Source organism: Diospyros lotus, chromosome 9 (genome assembly GCF_014633365.1).
Source record: "Diospyros lotus cultivar Yz01 chromosome 9, ASM1463336v1, whole genome shotgun sequence".
Classification (NCBI taxonomy): domain Eukaryota; kingdom Viridiplantae; phylum Streptophyta; class Magnoliopsida; order Ericales; family Ebenaceae; genus Diospyros; species Diospyros lotus.
Window position 1 is genome coordinate 26,241,109 of NC_068346.1, and position 20,978 is coordinate 26,262,086.

A 20,978-nucleotide genomic window follows, 5' to 3' on the forward strand; every position below is an offset into this window, starting at 1 on the left:
TAATTCCAGACCTGTCATAAGGGCACAATACACTAAGTCTGAATAGGCATACCTTGTAGGGGGTCTTGAAACCCTCATGCTCCTATCGTGGGCTAGATGGTAGTCACTGAGATCTTGGGCTGAGCTGTGATGCTCCACCTTAATCTCAGGTTCATCTTCTGGTTCCTCTTGATCATCATCATGATCAGAGGTTTGATTTTCATTTGGGACTGGAACATTCTCTAGGGTGGATTCTGATGGAGCAGCTGGAAGATTACCTTTAGCCTGTTCCACCTCAATTTGAGACCCTCCTAGGATAATAAAATCATCTGGACTTCTAGGAATGTTGGTTTCTCCTGAGTTTTGAATTTTACAAGGGAAAATGGCTTCATTAAATATAACATCTCTCCTGATAATAATTTTAATCCCACCAGACTGTCTTTCCCATAGTCTAAAGCCTTTGGTCCCTTCTTGGTAACCAACAAACACACACTTTGTGGACCTAGGTTCTAATTTACCTTCTGACTTGTGAGCATAAGCTTCACAACCAAACACCTTTAGGTAATCAAGATTTAATTTCATATCAGTCCATTTCTATTTCAGGTTTAGGGCAGTTGATGGGTTTCTATTTACTAAATGGGCTGCTATGGACAAAGCCTCCCCCTAAAAGGACTTTGGCATATTAGAGGTAAATAAGAGGCATCTAACATTTTCAAGAAGGGTTCGGTTCATTCTCTCAGCTACCCCATTTTGTTGGGGAGGGTACCTCACAGTCTTATGCCTAAGTATTCCTTGGGTATTGCAAAATTCATCAAACTCTTTGTTACAAAATTTCAGACCATTGTTTGTTCTTAAGACCTTAATTTTTCTATCTATTTGATTTTCAATTAAGTCTTCCAGGTTTTAAATTTCTCTAGAGTCTGGTCTTTAGATTTTAAAAGGAAAACTCAAACCTTCCTAGTGAAATCATCCACAATAGAAAGAAAATACTTGTTACCACCGTGGATAGGGACCTGAGAAGGCCCCTATAGGTTTGCATGTATATATTCTAGGCATACCCTCGCTAGGTGTTGCTTGCCTAGAACACATGGCTCACAAAAATTGAGGGATCCAACAGGCACTGATCCAAGGTAACCTTGGTTAGACAGTGCCTTAAGACCTTTCAGACTCATATAGCCAAGTCTCAGGTGCCATAATTCTGTCTTATCAGATTTGACTATGCATGCAGAATTAATGTTATCAGAGGGGAAATAATAGCCATCCAAAACATACAATCCATTTTTCTTAGCACCAGTTAGGATTAGTGCATCTCTTTTAAACACATGCATGGATCCATTTTTTGCTTTATACGAGAACCCTAGCTCATCGAATGTGCCAAGAGATATCAAATTTCTTTTTAAGCCAGGAACATATCTTACATTAGTTAAGGTTCTGGTTTTGTTATCATGCAATTTGAGAGATATGTTTCCTATACCTTTAACCCTACAGGATTGGTTATTACCCATAAACACTGTTCCAGATTCATTTTTATCAAAATTTTGAAACCAATCAATGTTAGGACACATATGGAAAGAACATTCTGAATCCATGATCCATTCATTATCAATAGAACAATATGAAATAGTAAGAACCTCAGCTAAGTAATTTGAATTATTAGTATTAGCATTTGCATTTCCCCATTGCTTTTGTCTTTTGATAAAATCATAACAGTATTTTTTAATGTGCCATTCTTTCCCACAGTGATAGCATTTCCATTTTTGTTTACCCTTCTTGTCTTTCTTCTTACCCTTTTGCCCTGACCCACTAGTATGATAATTATTACTAGTAGAATGTTTTTTCTCATTCTTCCCCTTTACAAAAAGATTATTTCCAGATTTCTTAGATGTTCCTAGTTCTAGTTCTCTAGCCTTAATGCCTAAAATAACAAGGTCTAGACTAGGTACAATGCCAGCATATCTCAATGCATGTTTAACAACATCATAATCATCAGGCAATGAATTTAATAGAATCATAGCTTCACTCGAGTCACCTAATGCTTGATCAGTACCTCTAAGTAATAATGCAAGCCTAGTAAATTCGTCTATGTTCTCATCCATTGTCTTAGATGCACTCATTTTAAAATTAAACAGCATGCCTATCAAATAAACTAAATTAGGTGCAGTGATGATAGAAAATAAAGAATCTAGTTTATTCCAGAGTTCTAAGGGAGTAGACATACCATCTACTTTGCGAATCACACTGTCACCCAAATGGAGGAAGATCAGATTGAAGGCTTCCTCTCTGATTTCCTCTGTCATCGCAAGCTGGTCTGCGGACCATTTGTGATCATCTGTCTCAAGTGATATAAGCACTTTATGATGAGAGAGAAACACTCTCATCTTCTTTTTCCAGCTTCCAAAATCTCTTTTTTCATCAAATATACCGATTTCAAATCAGGTAGTATTCATCTTCGTCTTGCACGAAGGTAACCTAGGGGGCTTTAGACACAGAAGAGAATCAACACAGCAAACACTCACTAACACGGACTCTCACAGAAACCCCCTAGATCAGAGACAACCCTAGATTTGGAAAAACGATTGAACTTACAAAAAACTCTAAGAGACAAACTTAACACGACTCTGATACCACTGTTGGGAACTGATAACAAAAACCTTAGGGTTTTTCACAACTTTTCAATCACAGACGCTTGGTGAACAAAACTGGAAGCAAAATAAACATACACAAAATAGAAACGAAAACGAAGAATGAGGCACGAGAGTTTTTACCGTGGCTCACCTCAAAACGAGGGTACGTCCACGATGAGCTCTGGTGAGAAGAGCTCATTGAACTATGAATAGAATCAGAGATTACACCCACATACAAACCCTCTCAATCAGTCTGTATAAACTATGGTTCGAGAAACAAAACTTTGCCCGATAATCACTTAATACAGATTAAAGGCAACCCCTATCGAACCATATAACATAATCTATACAAACCATTTATAGAAAAAGAAACAGAGAGCAAACTAGAGAACCCTAGCCCAAAGACGGAAGCCTTCAACCAAAACGCCCAGATCTTTCTTTTTCTTTCCTTTTCCTTCTTCTCACATTTTTTGAATTTCCATCTCATCTGTTCACATCCCGAGGCGAGATTAAAAGCAATGACGAATGGTTGGGATTGAGCCTCATAAAGCATAGATGGATGGTTGAGATCAAATCGTGCAAGCACGATTGATTATTCCAACAGAAATGGCAGGCAAGTAGGGAATAAGATCAGGCAAGAGAGAGCAATCGGGTGCCATCAGGGAGCTGTTGATGGTTGCCACGTGCTGCCATCCAGCAGCTTCCAAATGGCAAGCTGCGGTTGCAGCACGTGGCCCTCCAACTAGCTAAATACAACGATGTAGTTTGATGCTTCATATCCAAGAACAATGATTCTTGGTTTATATATTACATTGTGTGTGATTCGCTGAACATATTAGAAGTAGAAACAAGACTTAAAATACTTGAATAAATTAAATAAAAAAGAATAAAAACCACATCATTGTTAGTAGAAAAAGATAAAAAAATCTGTTTTGCTAATTGATAAGAGATATAATCTAATAGCAGATGAGTATGCCAAAGATTCAAAGGAGAACAAACAGAGGCAACATAAATAAAATTTGAAGTCTTTAAGGGCTTTGTAGTCTTGAGGATGGAAATTGAAGATTCTAAATGAAAAACTCACTGTAATGTAAAGAAACGCTGGGAACTCACTAAAAGCATTATCGTAAGCATCACCTGGAGCTCGTTGGAAGTATTATCGTAAACGTCACCTGGAGCTCGCTGGAAATATCATCAGGAGCTCGCCTGATCTGGCGATCTCAGCTCGAGCTCTAGCGATGTGTGAACTCTCTTCGACGGGCTCAACTAGGGCCCACTACCCTTCTTTAGGCGATTGGGCCTACATGGTGAGCCGAGTTTAGCCCTAAAAGAGTAGTGCGGGAAATACCCGTAACACAAGCCCCCCAGCTCATTGTACGATCTTCGGACTAGGAGCTGATGCTTTGCCGATTTACTCTAGCTGTCAATTCACCTTTCGAACTTCTGCCTAATCACTTCAAATCACGATGTTTCATGCCGCACGTCTTGTCTAGGGCGCATTTATTACGCACGTTCCCTTGGTACAGCGCATGATTAAGCTAAGGGGCCCATAGACCATTGTAAGGCTAATGGACGCGGAGCATGCCATAGGTCGTTTTGATCTAACGACCGAGATCATTCTAGTTGAAACTATAAATAATAGAGAGGCCATACTGTTTCCCTCTTCATGCAACTTTGAAATTTTTTCCGCTCTTGCCTTCTTCACCTTGGAAGCACTTTCTGCGACGAAGTTTTTTTAACCATGGTTGCTCAAGCATCCATCACTGTCCGGATCTTATTCCCGGTTACCACAACAGCAAGGAATTCATCGATAGGTAAGCCCTTTCCATCCTTTTCCTTTTATTAGCTCGTCCATCATTGGCTAACCGTCAATGGTCCTTTGGTCTCCCTGATTCTGTCGGTGGTGCTTCATGTTTTCTGGTGTATCGATTTGAATCATTTCATTAGGCATCCACCGAGCCTTTAGGGCTAAAGACCTTAGGATTAGCTTTCTATGGATACCGGTCTTGCAGTCGAAGCCCCTCTGCCTTATGCAGCACCCTGTTGCAAAGCGTGTGACCTGTTAAGTAGGGAGCACCTTTAGGGTACTTCCCAATTCTTCAGGTTTGGTCCGCGAGCTATGGCCTAATTGTTCTTTTCTTCCCCTGTAGATGACCGATATTGCTCACGAGATCTCGGGTCAAAAGCATTGCAACCATAGCATAGGAGAAGACGATACCTCAAATTCTTAAGATTGCTTCGTGATGAAGACACACAACATTGAGGAAGTGAGCTCGCGATTCGAGGAGGTCGCTGAATAGCGTCAGGGGCGAGAGGTTTTCAAGAGGTTCCCTTCCAAAGCCAAACCCCATGACGTGGCGACTTGCGCTCGAGAGTTCCGCCTTCTAGCGGGCTATTGAGTGTATATCCCCACTGAGAACTATCATGTGGCATACCCCCCAATCGGCTTTGTAGCTGTAAGCCCCCAGCACCTCGTGTCTGGTTTAGGCTCCCTGTTGCACCTTATGTTCTCAAACTTTTGAACGACCTAAAGCTCGCGCCTTTTCAATTGACCCCAAACTCCTATACCCAACTCACTTCTTTAACCCTTTTGTTCCTTATGAATAAACTTTCCCCCCTTCTCCAAAACTTATCAGGTTTTTTTTTTCTTTTAAGAATGCCAAGGCTGGGCTGTATTACCTGGAAGCTCATTCTTCTCAATATAAAGCCATCATTCCTTAGGGCAGAGTGAAGGGGAAGTCCAATGTGGGTGATTATATGTCCAGTTGGTTCTTTATTTTTTACCTTTCACTTTCATCGCTCAAAACCCTTAGCTTCGCACTAACCCCTGGTAAGGGCATATTAGTTCGCATGGGTTCTCTTTTTTATGTTTTATGCATATCCTGACTTCCTCATTATGTTGTGCAGATTTGGGAGGCGGGAGGCCAAGCTTATTAACAGACAAACTCGGCATTCTCAACAACCTAGTGGATGTAGGGTCTGGCTCTGAAGATCTCGAGCTTATCGACGAGTTGCTCAAAGAACATGAGCTTGCGCCCCTTCTTGACACCGGTCTTATAAAAGGGAATCACATCGGGGTTCTGGGTTCAAAGGTCCTTCCGTCCGCCTTCCAAATCCCTGTGATGAGCAACAACAGGGAAGAAGAGCGAGCATACATGGTGAACCTAATCCTAACCATGTCGAAGAAGTTTGGGGCCAGATCGGGTGCCACTTCTTTTGCAACTCCGAGCTCAAGCTCGCGAGGAGGGAGGTCGGAGCAACCACCACCGCGACCTCGACCTCAGCAACAACAACAGCAGTAACAACAACAACAAGAGCAACGGTCCCAATCACGACAGCAACAACAAAAACCGCCACAGGAAAAACGGTCTCAACTGCAATAAGAGCAGCGAGCTTTTACTCCTCATGATTGCGATTACGACGGAGCTCGTGGGAAAGAGGTCTCAAGGAAGGCTTCTAGCGTTCCCGTTGCTGGGTCAAAAAGGACATTAGACCGACTGTGGAGGATGATAGGGGGAAGAAAGCTAAAGTTGACGAGAATGAGCTTGCCCCGGAGACCTTGTCGGGAGGGACCTATTTCACTACTCTCCTGGACTGTATGCCCACACTCTTAGGCTTAGGCCCCAAACAACTAGATAATGAAGGGATGAAGGGCCCAGCCCTTTACGATTTCATGGCTCAGCATAGTCTCGTGGTAAGTTTTGCCTTTATTTTCCTAGCTTCTCAACTTTTTTTTTTAGCTAACTTTTCCTGTTTTATAGCTCTCCCTTGCTACCATGAAGCTTAAGAGGCAGCATGAAGATTTTCGGGGGTAGCTTGACGCGGTGAAAGTGTCCCTCGAGACCAACATAGAAAAGCTCAAGAGGGAGAAAAATACACAGCCTTTACTTTTTTGTTTTGTTTTTGCTGTGAATCTAAAATAGAAATTTAAAGGTTTTTACTTTGAAAACAAAAACAAAATTATTTTAGATAAAATTACACCAATCAATATTAAAATTATAAATATTACACTCATTAAATAATAGTAATTACAAAAATACTTTCCAATAATGTTATTATTAATAAAATTAATTTTGTCAATTATTGACCAAATACATATAAAAAACATTTTTTTGTAAATTCAAACACTAAATTACATGAGTGGTCCTTATGAATCATCATATGACAAAAATCTCACAAGGAAGGCCGATGAGTCAGTTCGATGTCTATTTGGAAATAACAGGTTAAAAACTCGATCCACCCTCTTTTAAAACCCTTGGCACTATAATTAAAAGCTAGGGTTTCTTTCTTCTTCTCTAGTAAAGACTTTGGATCGTCGTCACGTACCATGGTTCGTTTCTCAACTGATTAGGGGTGTTCAAAAAAATCGATGCACCGCGAAAATCGGCCAAACCAAACCGAACCGGTCGATTTTTTTTTTTTTTTGCAGTCCAAAACGGTTTGGTGGTTATACAAACCGCACGGTTTGCGGTTTGTATGGTTGGCGGTTTGGTTTAAAACCAAACCGCCCAAGAAAATATAAAATATATATATAAAAAATATATTATTATAAAAATCACCCCAATAACCCCTACAACCCTTATTATTATAAAATTTTTATAATAATATATAACAAGTTTATAATAATATATAACTATTATAATTGCCAACATATTATAATAGTTTATAATAATATATAATTATTCTTTCTAATATTTCTATACTATATTATATATTGTTAATAGTTATTTTCAAACCGCGATAAATCGCACCAAACCAGACCGCAAATGCGGTCTGGTTTGGTGCGGTTTGGCCGCACCAAAATCAGACCGTGGTCTAGTTTGATCAGAAAATCGCACTAGCGGTTTGCTTGCTGAAAATGGTTCAGACCGGCCAAATCGCACCATGAACACCCCTACAACTGACGCTTTCATCTTAGGGCTTCTCTTTTTCACTCAATCTCCATTTTGTTGTTGTTGTTGATGTCGATCTTTTGCAAATGGTTACTGATTGATTGTTCTTGTGTCTGATGAATGACATGTTAAGCCTCAAGGAGATTGCATAGACCTTCATAGGAAGAGGCATGGCTATTATCATGACCACTTCGAGCGCAAACACAAGAAAAAGGCTCCCAAAGTTCACAAGCGATCCCAAATTGCTTAGTTCGATGTCTATAAATTTCTCAATATCTTTTGATTTAATTAGCAAGAATAACCCAAAACAACTTTCTTATATTTTTTTGAACTTTACTTTACTTCAAGAAAACTCACATGAACCTATTCAAATTCACCTTTGCACATATCTTAATCATCACTTTTAAATAAGAATGTAATATAGAACATTACACAAAACTTAAACTAAACCATTTTGAGTAGTTTTTAAAATCGTCAAATTATAACTAACTAGCACAACCAACTACTACTTTTAAGAAATCACAATTTGATTGATTTGGTTTTTCTTTCCTAATCCATAATAATGTTTTTTTTTTTTTTGAATCAAAGCACTTTCATGAGCTTTTTTAATGATATTTTGTTAAAATTGTACAAGCATTTTTATTGAAGTCAAAAGGTTTTTTGTTTTGTTTTTGTCGTGAATCTAAAATAGAAATTTAAAGATTTTTACTTTGAAAACAAAAATAAAATTATTTTAGATAAAATTACACCAATCAATATTAAAATTATAAATATTACAGTCATTAAATAATAATAATTACAAAATTACCCCGAGCTGGGGAACGTTGGGTTCCCTGACTGCCAGACCTTTTTAAATTTTTTTTTGTTTTAATTAAATTTTTTTATTATAATAAAATAAAAAAGAAAATAATACAAATAAATAAATTTTAAATATCTACATTTTAAGTAATTATAATTTAACTAATTTTAATTTTTAAAGATACACATAATAATATCTAAAAATCCCATATGTAAAAATCCTATCATCATTTAAAATATATATTTTTTAAATATATGTATCTTTACTTAATTCAATAAGATAAATTAATTAATTTTAAAAACAATTCAATAAGTTAAATTAATTAATTTTAAATTTTGTTAAGTATACAAAATTCAACACTTAATTACGATAATTTAAAATTTAAAATGAGTTAATTTATAATTACTTAAAATATAGATATCTAGAATTTATTTATTTGTATTATTTTTTAATTTTTTATTTTATTTTATTATAATGAAACAAATTTAGTTAAAATAAAAAATAAAACCATCTTCCTCGATTGAAGGTGTTTTTTTATTTTATTTTATTTTTTACATTTTTTATTATAATAAAATAAAATAAAAAATTAAAAAAAGAATACAAATAAATAAATTTTAAATATCTACATTTTAAGTAATTATAATTTAACTAATTTTAAATTTTAAAGATACACATAATAATATCTAAAAATCTTATGTGTAAAAATCTTATCATCATTTAAAATAATTTTTTTTTTAAATATATGTATCTTTACCTAATTCAATAAGATAAATTAATTAATTTTTTTAAAAATAAATAAATTAATTTTATTTTTTTAAAATAGAAAAAATTCAACACTTAATTACGATGATTTAAAATTTAAAATTTAAAATTAGTTAATTTATAATTACTTAAAATACAGATATTTAGAATTTATTTATTTGTTTTATTTTTTTAATTTTATTTTATTATAAAAAAAATCATCTTTTTTGATTGCTGGCAATCGGGGAAACCTGGGTTCCTTGACTCGGGCTAGTAAGGGAACCTTGGGTTCCCCGACTACTATCATGGCTGGGTTCCATAGTCGCGGCCATATTTTCGTGTGGGTGAGTGTATATATATATATATGTATGTGTTTGTGTGTTTATGGTGCGGGAGAGAAAGAGAGACACGAGACGGCGACCAGGGTGATCGGAAAAGAGAATGGGTTGTCCTGTGTGGGGGTTAAAATAGATATTTTAAAATTATTGAAGGATTTGATGGGGAAAAATTCTATATGCAGCCTGATGAATTACTCTTCACAGCCCGTAGTTATATTTCCTTAATTACCCTTCATTAAAACCCCTTTATTACCCTTACCTAACTACTTTCTTCCAACCACTTTTTCTTCTTATTTACTCTTCGCAGCCCAATCTCCAATCACTTTCATTGCGAACGTTTCTGATCACTTACAACGATTATTTTTTTTATTTCTGTTAGTTTTGATTTTGTTCTTCTATTTTTCTCTACAATATGGGCCCATTTTCTTCCAAATCAAGTGGGGGATGAACTCTCTCAAGGGGCACGACTTTGAAGACCTAAAAAACACTATATAAAGAAGGATTCTTGATATATTGAGGAGCTTTTTAAGGGGGAGAAGATGGCAAATCGAGGAAAAAGAAGGAGTTTTCTTGAAAATCTTCAGTTTTGGTTATATCTTTCTATTCTTTCTTCTTTCCAACATCATGAACTCCGTTTTTATTATTCTTTCATTGGTTGAAACTATGTTAGGCTAACAACTTTGTGGCTAGGGTGATTGACGAAACCTAGTTCAATGATGGTTTAAATAAAAGTATTTGAGTTTTATTATATTATTATCTTTCGGGTTGATCGTTTGTTATGCATTAATTCTGTTTTGATGCTTGGCTGCCATTATAACGTGTTTGTGATTTATATTGCTTTCGAGAGATTCAATATAGATTAGCACTTGGTAATAAACGACATAAAGTTCAATAATAGGTAGAGATACAGTTATGCCTTGTGAAATCTTATTTAGATGATCATTGTGGATAAATGAATGTTTGTATATTTGCAAATTAATTAGAGATAATTAATCTCATATGTAAGCATAGATTCGTTTGACAATCGAGAGAGGCTTTTGATTAACTTAGGATCATCGATTTTCAGATCAAAGTAAGAATTATAAAACCTGATCACTAAAAGATTAAACCAATTGAAGAACTATGGTGGATTCATGAACCCTAGTGCATTAGATTTTTGCATTCAAAAACTCAAATAATTATTTTGTGTTTTCCATTTAGTGAGTTAGTTTTAGTTAATATAAAACTTCCAATGAGTATTCTTCTAATTGTGTGTGGTTTATTAAAGTTAATAGTGGTTAAAGTAAGCATCAAAAGCTAATACTTGATACTTTATTCATCATTATATTACTTGTTATGATTCCGTTCACTTGCAGGAAAGAATACTTGAATAATAGGGAATGTCTCGAAGTATAAATGTTTAAGAAAAATGATATGGTTTCGATGAGCGTTCCGATATAGGATTTATAGTATTAAAAGAAATTGAAATCGAGATGATTTTTGGTACAACTAAAATGTAGTTTCGATTCAGGCTGAAAAATCGAATCATCATAGGGGACTCTCAGGAAGTGAACGGAACCCTAAGAGGGCTTTTGTTTTTTATAAGGATCAACCCTGAGATGGTTTCGAGATGACGCTATAACTCGGTGAGGACACTGGGGCAAAATCGTCCGTATCGATAAAGTTTTTAGTTATTAGTTTTTATTTTCTATGTCATAATGCAAATTAATTGGACGTTAGAGGGTGTATTTGTAATTTGAGAAATTACCAAGTGTAACTAAGATAAATTATGGGATCAAATGTGTGAAATATATATTATATATATAAAATATATGCATGTGGGGTTAGCTTTAATTGAGTATTTTTGTGAAAGAAATTTCAAAAGGAGCAATTTCCACTAAAAGAAATTGCAAAAGGAGCAATTTCCACCAAAATGATGCAGAGAAATCAAGAGTTTGGTCGAGGTGATTGGCCGAGGTAAGGCTTGAGGCTACTGTGGGTTGGTTATAAATAGAGGGGAAGAAATAAGGATGAGAGCAAGCAGTAACAAGTTACAGAGAGAGAGAGAGAGAGAAATAGATCATAAGAGCTAGGGCAGAGAGCTTGAGGGAGGCTGAGAGTTCGCCACACAGAGAGAGAAAGAAAGCTTGGTCGTGAGGGTGGCTGGAGGCATTCGGATCGGGTCGCAACAGCAGCAGCAAACAGCAATAGCCACAAGCTCCCAAGTGGCCATGGCAACAAGCCTGGAAGGTTGCAGGGACCATGGCCGACTCGAAGCAAGCGACGGGTAGCGAAGCAACTGCTGTGGGAGTCGACCGGCGATGAGGTCACGGCCAACAATGGTGCACGATGGTGCTTGGGGTGGCTGCCCATGGTGGCGATTGCAACGACGAGGCTGCATGCAAGGGTGGCCGGTGCTGAAGGCCACAATGGTTGCAACCGATGGAGGGGTCGTACGGGGACCAGCGAGGTCGAGGACGGTTGTGATAGTTGTCTACAGGTGCGCAAAGAAGCCAATAAAGCTAGTGCGCGCGTAAGAGCAAGGGTCGCACAGGAGCAGATGAGCTGGAGGTTGAAGATGAAGAAAAAAGAAAGAAAAGAAAAAAAAAAAAGAAAAAAAAAGAAAGGAAAAAGAAAAAAAGGAAAATTAGGAAAAATTAGAGAAAAATTCTAAAAAATGCTAGAAAATTCTAGAAAAATAGAAAATAGAAATTTATTAATATTTTAGAGACTTTGACAAGAAAACTGGTCTAGCACGAAAATTGAGGTAGCGCACAAAAATCGAGATGGTACACGAGAATCATGGTGGTTCACGATAATCGAGATAGTGCGTGAGAATCGAGGATTTGCACGCATTTCTAGGATATGACACGCATACTGAGGAAGCTTGAGAGGCTAAATTAAGGTAAATAAAATTCCCTAGAAAATTTCATAAATTCATAAATGTTATTTTATGAATTGTCATAGTGAAATATTTAGTTTGGATTTATTGAGGAAAAATAGGAAGAAATAGGGAGAAAAATAAAGAAAATGCAATAAATTATGAAAAAATAAGTTTTAATACTTATTTAAATAAATATGATGATTAGGATGCTTTGAGACTTAAGTTGAGGTGATATGTGCGAATTTTGAGATTGACACGCAAATCGAGACGATGCATGTATTTTGAGGCAATGCGTGAATATCGAAATAGCCCGATAAACTTGAGAAGGTAAGTGGTTCAACCCCAAAAACCTGATTTTATGTTAATGTTTTCATCATGTTGTCATGTCTTAATGTGAACATGTCATGTAAATTGCATTCACATGTATTGATGACAAAGTATGCATATGAGCATGATGAGATTCATGATCATACGTTACATGGGTTTGAGATTAGGTACTGGCGCTGTTGCTTTGTTAAGGGTGCACCCATATACTTCAGTCTAATAGGGAGACTATAAAAATGACAGGTAATCTTGAGATGCGATCGACCAAAACATAAGAGTTATGATGTTATGTGCATTGTATTCATATATGTGCATTAAATATTTTGTTCCCTTACTTAGATAATTCATCATCTAACTTGGGTTTTGCTCTTGAAATATTCAAACGTTTCAGATGGAGATTGTAGTAGATACAAGAATAAATGAGGCATGAAATGACATTTAACAAAGTGCATAATGAATTTAATGATGAATTGAATGTATGTTATGTAGCCCATGTATTTAAGTTTTGCTATTTCAAATTTTGAATGTTTTGAGGAATGATGATGTATAATTTTATTTACGGTAAATAAGGATGTAATAATTGATTTATGATTAATGTTAAGATGTTAGGTTCGATTCTAGTTTCCACATTTAATGTTTATAATGATTCTCTTTCGAGATAAATGTATGAAAATTTTGAAATAGATAAGAGTAATTATATAGTTTAGTCATAGTTTTAAATAGAAAAAAATTTATTATCCCAGAATTGTTCCAAGTTATAGCACACCTAGAAAAGCAGGATGTTACAATTTTAATAATTAATTAATTACTATATTTAATTTAATACAAGTTTTAAAGGAAAAACATATCACCATTGATTGTCATTTAACAAAATACTTTGACAGACTATCATACTTTAATATATTAATAAGAATAAGATAGAATTTTAACACTTTGACAGACCATTTGATTATCTTAAATAATTTTTTATGAATTGGTTAAGATATTATATTTTTAAGATTATAATATAATTATTAAAATAAAATTAATAATTAATTAATTATTATCTTTGATTTGATACAAATTTTTGAGAGAAAAAAATTTACTATTAATTGTCACTTGATAAAATATTTTGGTTGATTATTATAATTTAATATATTATATATTATATTATATTATTATTATTATAGGATAGGATAAGATTTTCAAAGATTAGCATATAAAGTGAGTAGAGTTGGAGGCAGCGGAGGGGAGACATCTTTTAGTGGGAGATTATTACACACGTGCGCAGTGTCCAGACCAGGTGAATGACACGCGCAAGACATGCACCTCTTCTCTGGCCCCGCTTCGCTGTTGCAAAACTTGGAAACAAAACGGACTCACTTAAGTTCGCCGCCACGCCGATTGAGTTCGCCGATGCAAGGAAATGACTAAAATATCCACGCCGGTTGAGTTCGCCGATGCACCGAAATGACTAAAATATCCTTTTTTTTTTATATATTTCGTATTTGTTGTCTGCTTCTGATCTCTCTCTCTCTCTCTCCGCGCTGATTTCACTGACTCTCCACCGTCGAAGCACATTGTGGCGAGTGGGGATGTAGCTTTGCTTTGTTGATTTCACTGGTGAAATCTCCGACCAGGTAAACCCTACTTCCCTCTCTCTCTGTTCTAATTTCTCCAAGTATGTCGAATTCGCTACGGATTCTGATCTTTTCCGTTGTTTTAGTTTGTGGCTTTGTTAGTTCTTGCGTCTGCCTTGCCTTCTCTGGACTTGGATATAGGCAATTGTAGATGTGCCTGCGTGTAGCCTCTTTTGTCTGATTGTTGATGTTTGGTTGTGGAGGAAGTGCTCAATTTGAGGCATGTCCTTGGCGATTGGTGCTGGTTCGGAGAATTTGTTCAATCAGGGGCTAATTTCTGTGAGTTTATCTGGTGCAGTTTTTGCTCCTAATTCTGCTAGGAGTTGATACTGATTCAGTTGCATTGTTGCTGCTCTCTTTCTCCTTTCTCTTTCGCAAGGGCACACGGGTGCACGCACGCACGCACATTCATCTCTCTCTGCTCTCTGAAGGAAATTTATTCATTGGCTAGTTTAATAGTAATATGCTTATTATTTTGTATCAGTACAAGAAATAAATTTTTGGAGCAATTATAATTTTCTAAATGCAGGATACATAATGTGATGTGTGGCATGTATAATTTTGCGGGAAAAGATGAATGAAGATGCAGCTGACTTGCAGCTTTTGATAGCAGCTGAAGTTGCAACTTTCTGCTAGCGACCAGTGTTTAAAAAAGCGCATGTAAGAATGAAGCGCAACATGCTTGGGGCTTTTTTTACTGTGTGAAGCTTAGCAACTTAGTTGAGCACTATTAAAGCGCGCTTAAGCTGCTCTTTTAGCTGAGCTCTGAAGCACAATAAAGTTTGCTTCAGAAATACACTTTTAAAAAAAAAAAAATCAAACAGTATGAATGGTTGGATTTGTTTAGATCTCTGTAACAGTGTGGTTACTTTTAAGGAATCCTTGCCCAAAAAAACTATTATCAGATCTTAGAAGAAACTAAATAAAAGCATATATATATACATTTGTTTTTTAAAAAAGAAAGAAGATTCAGCTGTATTTACCAAGCAAAAAATATTGAAAGAAACATGCAATTAGGTTTAAATTAAGAGTTGGTAATTTATTCCTAATTGCTGTAAATTAGGGATTGATGATTATTCCAACAACAACAATATATTCAGCCTTTATCCCACTATGTGGGGTCGATTACATGAATTATAGACTTCCATGTATTTCTGTCTTTTGTCATATCTTCATTTAGGCTCATACACTTCATATCAAACTTTAATGTCTCTCCCAAAGTCTTCTTGGGTCTGTCTCTATCTCTTTTTTTGACTAATTATTCCATTTCATCAACTCTCCTCACAGGAGCGTCTCTTGGTCTTCTTCTCACATGACCAAACCATCTTAGTCTGGTCTCTCTCATCTTCTCCTTGATGGGCACTACTCCTACCTTATTACGAATAATCTCACTTGCAATTTTATTTTTTCTTGTATGACCGCACATCCATCTTAGCATCTTCATCTCCACTACGCCCATCTTTTGCTCATACTGGTATTTGACTGCTCAATATTTTTAGCCATACAACAAAATTGGTCTTATAGCTGTCCTATAAAATTTTCCTTTCAGTTTTAATGGGATTTTACCATCACATAACACCGTTCATGCATTTCTCCATTTTAGCCAACATGCCTTAATTCTATATGTGACATCCTCGTGAATTTCTCCATCTTTTTGAATCACTGATCCCAAATATCGAAAATGGTCTTTTCTTTGTATGATTTGATCTTCCAATTTTATTATAACATCTTTCACTCTTGCATTATTACTAAATTTACATTCCATATATTCTATTTTCCTTCTACTTAATTTAAATCCTATAGATTCTAAATTGTTTATCCACAACTCAAGCTTAGTGTTCACTCCCTCTTTTGTTTCATCCACCAACACTATGTCATCTGCAAATAGCATATACCATGGCACTTCTGTCTGAATGTGTTTAGTGAGTTCATCCATTGCTAAAGTAAATGAGTATGGACTTAGTGCAGAGTCTTAATGCAGTTCCATTGTAATTTTAAACGGTTCAGTATCTCTTTCGCATGTTCTGACCCTTGTTTTTGCACCGTGATACATGTTCTTAAGGGCTTGTAGATAGGCTATTCAGACTCCTTTCTTCTTTAAAACCCTTCATAATACTTTTCTAAGGACTCTATCATAGGCATTTTCTAAATATATAAACACTATATGCAGGTCCTTCTGATGATCCCAATACATTTCCATTAGGCTCCTCAGTAGGTATATAACTTCCATTGTTGACCTATCTGACATGAAACCAAACTGATTTTTCGAGACATCTGTTTCTTTTCTGAGCCTTTGCTCTATTACTCTCTCCCAGAGTTTCTTGGTATGGCTTATTAACTTAATTCCTCTGTAATTTCACAGTTTTGAACATCTCCTTTGTTTTTGTATATAGGAACCAAAGTATTATTCCTTCACTCATTTGGCATCTTTTTTGATTTAAAGATCGCGTTAAATAATTTCGTTAGCTAGGAGATGCCCCTTTCTCCCATGCATTTCCATGCTTCTATTGGTATATTATCCGGTCCCACCGTCTATGATTTTTCATCTTTTTTAATGCTTGCCTTATTTCTTTTGAACTTATGCGTCGATAAAATGTATAGCTCATGTTCCCTTCGGAGTTACTAAGATGTCCCAACCTAACTCTTGTATCCCCACCATCATTGAATAATTTTTGTGAAATACTCCTTCATCTTTTCTTAGTCGCTCCCTCATTCACTAATACATTTTGGTTTTCATCTTTTATGCATTTCACTTGGTTTAAATCCCTTGTTTTTCTTTCTCTTGCTTTAGCTAATTTATATATATCCCTTTCTTCATCCTTTGTATCAAGTTGTTTATATAGATTTTCATATGCTTTTGTCCTCGCTTCACTAACAGTTCTTTTTGCTGCTTTTTTCGTTTCTTTATAATTTTTTAGGTTTTCTTCATTGCTGCACTGATATATAGCCTTATAGCAAGTTTTCTTATTTCTAATATTCAATTGTACCTCTTCATTCCACCACCAAGACTCCTTAAGGTTTGAGGCTCTATCATTTGTCTCTCCAAGGACTACATTTGTCGTGCTTCTCAAGGCAGTAGCCATTTCCCTCAACATTTGGTTTTCCTGTCCTTCTCCATTCCATTCCCTTCTACCCCTTAATTTTTTTGAAGATTAATTGTTTCTCTCCTTTTAAATCCCACCATCTAATTTTTAGATTTTGTTTTATGTGATTTTTTCTCTTCCAATTTCTTACTTGGACGTCAAGTACCAAAAGTCTATGTTAAGTAGTCAAACACTCCCCTGGGATTGCCATAAATTAGGGATTGATGATTGATTCTTGATCATTGTAAATTAGGGGTTGTTGATTGATTATAAATTAAGGATTGATTGATTGAGAATTGTTGTAAATTAGTGGTTGATTAATTGGGGATTATTATAAATTAGGGATAATTTTTTCCTTATTTTTCTATTCGATCCTCTATATACATGCGGGCTAATGAAATAGAATGGGTTTTTTTTGCAAAACTTTTACGAACCAAAAAGAGACTCAACAAAATAAAAAAAATAAAAATTAAAATAGACTCCATAACATATTTAGATCCTTTCAACGGAGAGTTCAAACGTGCTTGTCTTCCATGTTCCATAAAGATCAATAGCTGACCAGATGGTTGCATGAACTTGTAAATTGGTATAAAATATAAATAAAAAATGATATCTCATCTTTAGTTAAATTTGCGGCCATCATTCTTATTTAGTTTTTTTTATGATTGCTTTTTTAATAATTTATATTTTTGAAGCTTAAAAAAGTTTTTGCTCTTTATTTTATTTATATGCACTTCACTTTGCTTAAGTGTGTGCTTCACTTTGTGCTTAAGCTCAATGGGCTTTCTGCGTTTAAGTGTGCTTAGTGCTTTTCAAAACATTGCTAGCCACACCTGGAAAATATTGCTTGTGATATGATATATTATGGTGCTATTGTGGTTTCACCCACTTCAATCCTCTTTCTGTCACTTTTTTTCTTTCTTTTTAACACATAGCAATGGAGGAAATGTGAAATTTGCTCTCTTGATATGACCCCATTTGCACCCCATTTATGATAACTAATAAAGAGCTTATATTTAAATTTTATCCTTTTCATTAAATTTCACTACCAGAGTGGAGTGAGAACCATCTGACACTTATCTTGTTCTGTGAGTTTTTCTACCCTCTAGATGATTTTTAAGTTTTATGCTTTGAGGTGGTTGTGTTATTATGTGTTCTTTCTTACTGTTTTGTTTTTGTGCTGAAGGAGCCTCCTAGAATGTGTCATTCCTCAGAATCTCTTATTTATCAAGTATAACGAGACTAAATGTCTATTATCCCATCTAAAGTGAGTGCCTGTTCTCAAACGCCAATGGACAGTCTAATACCCAAAATCTCTTAATCAGGACAATTATGGGTCAAGGTCCCAGGCACAAGAAGACAATACTCTTGATGGATCTTTAGTTCTAACACCAAATCTCAAACCCCCAAGTATCCCTTGATGAGAGATTCTTTTAGCTTCTTCCTTAAGAGTCTAAAGACTAAAATGTTTGCAGTGGTAAGGAGAGTAGCTTCACACCTAGGGAGGATTTTAATACTTGGCTTCACACCTATATAAAATTGCTCTCCAATCTTTCTAAAGCATTTTTTGTATGGGGATGACCTTGGCTTGGTTAGCAAAAGGGTCAAATTGTTAGAAAGGTAAGGAGATGCTGCAGTCAAATATCCACTTGGTCTTAAAAAGGTTGTGGTGACATATGGTACCTTGGGGAATTTGGCATGGCACTGCAGTGCAGGGATCTTCTTGCATTGACAATATAGCATCCATTAGCATTTGTTGAGTGGAGTGAGCAAATCAAGAAAGAAAGCATGCTCCTCAATTCAAGTGAAAGTGTTGCCTCGAGCCTGCTCAACCAATTTGGGGTTCAACTGACCTAGAAGTGAAAGGAAAGTGTTTTACACACTTGACTCAGTTCTATTCTTTGAAAAAATATTTAAAAGTTATGAATATTTGCTTTTGCAGTGTGGATTCTTTATTTTTTTCCCTTTTTGTAATCACTATAGTTTGTGTGAATAAAATAATGTGTGTATTCTACCAAAAAGTGTATAATACAAGAGAATATGTATTCAATTATTTTAAGTTAATTACACTAGTACCCTTTACTTATCTTATTTAACAGTTTGCAAGTATAAATCTGTCATTCTATGCCCCAGTCCACTAATACCCTTTGCTTATCTTATTTTTTTCCCTTTACTTATCTTATTTAATGTGGCACAACTCTTATTATACCTTCAAAGTTTACATGTGCTACTTGCTTGTCTAATACATTGCTTGTCCTCTCTAATTGAAGATCAATATATGATCTCTATTTTTTTGCTTTACTAAGATCGAGGTGGGAAACTTTGCCAAGAAATTAAGGAAGAAAAAGAGAAGATGATGAATGAGCTGATTTTTGTTTTTGTTTTTTTTTGGGGGGGGCTGGTTTTCTTGATTCTTGACTCTTAGGCTGCATAGAAAAAATATGGATGGCCTGCAATTATTCACCTCTTGCCCTTATTCTGTTCTTTTTCCTGGGCTGGAGTGCACATCTCTTTATATATTTGTTTTCCAATAAAAACCATTGGGCTTCAAGCATAGTAGATACTAAATGTGTTATCATCCTGCAACTTTTTCTAGACCAGATGCTGTAACGTACTGAATTCAGAGGTCTTAAATAACATCTTGCTTCATTGCATTCATTGGGTGATTTGATTTTCTTTTGCAAACAATTATTGCAGTTTGTGGTGGTTCTATAAACTGCTGCTTTCTTGCTCTGGTGACCAATTTCTCATGTCAACACGGTACATACAATCATTAGCAATTAGTTGTCTTCTAATAAGGTATTGAATGTTTTTTTCCTTTTCAAACTTCTCATCTCTTAGTTTCCTGTCATACTGAAATAACAGATTTTCTGGATGGCAGTAAGTGATCACAGAGAGTGAGGCTAGGACCATGCCAGATTTTGAGAGAACTGTGCCAAAGATTGAGATTTCAGGGTTGGAGCTGCCACCTGAGAGCATAACCCCAAGGCATATGGGGGTAAGCCCTGTTAGTTATGTGCATTGGTGCCTGCTTTTGAGCATAACCTCCAGTAATTGCTTTTGGATCTATCTAATTTTCTTCTCTCTCTTTCTGTTTTGCTAGGCGGATCTGGCTAATTCTCTGCTTTGTTTTTCTATTATTGTTTAGTAATTATATTTAGTTACCATTTATTTCAACTTATGTGCATTGGTGCCTCATTGTTTTAATTATTTGTTATAGAGCATAGGTTGTTGCAAACATTTTTGAGACAAATTTCAGTTCAGCTAACAGCTTCATCTGAAGACTTCTGTAAGCATTAAAAACTGCCTTGGAAACAGTTCCAAAACCATGAAAACTAATCATCGTAACTTAGAATTATGGATAAAAACTGTTGGTGGAGAAGAAAATGACATGACAGGATTATAGTGCTACCCATTTTGAAGCATCAAAACAGATCTTTGAGTTCCCCCTCTTTAAATACTCTAAGCCATCACATGTTCTGTTCTGCAAAAGGAAACCTTGCACAAGGCAATTGTGATTCTTTGTGGAATTTTTCCACCTTTGTGCCTTTCAATTGTCTAATATTTTACTGAATAATTCATTGGGCAATGGTGAGGTGTGTCCTATGTTTTCTCAAATGTACTCTAATGCATTTGTAGTCTCAGCTGCCAGCATCCATCCATACAGAGAAAATGCTGGCAATGGATGCTGATGAAGTTGAGTTTGCTGCTTAATG

The 20,978-nt window shown here is 35.6% G+C and overlaps 1 protein-coding gene across 22 annotated transcripts in view; it reads left to right on the forward strand.

The window, feature by feature from the left end:
- The first annotated feature begins 14,041 nt into the window (after window positions 1-14,041).
- Window positions 14,042-20,978, forward strand: part of LOC127809175 (probable inactive DNA (cytosine-5)-methyltransferase DRM3) — an 85,836-nt gene continuing 78,899 nt past the window's right edge. For 5 of the 22 annotated variants that reach the window (XM_052347906.1, XM_052347925.1, XM_052347926.1 and 2 more), the window contains exons 1-5: window positions 14,042-14,179; window positions 14,266-14,458; window positions 14,709-14,839; window positions 19,960-20,061; window positions 20,144-20,260. In XM_052347906.1, coding sequence (XP_052203866.1) covers window positions 20,174-20,260 — 87 coding nt within the window. In that variant the 5' untranslated portion in view covers window positions 14,042-14,179; window positions 14,266-14,458; window positions 14,709-14,839; window positions 19,960-20,061; window positions 20,144-20,173. Of the gene's footprint in view, window positions 14,180-14,265; window positions 14,472-14,708; window positions 14,840-19,959; window positions 20,062-20,127; window positions 20,261-20,978 lie in introns of those variants that run through there. The other 17 variants (XM_052347907.1, XM_052347910.1, XM_052347911.1 and 14 more) reach the window with 17 other exon arrangements.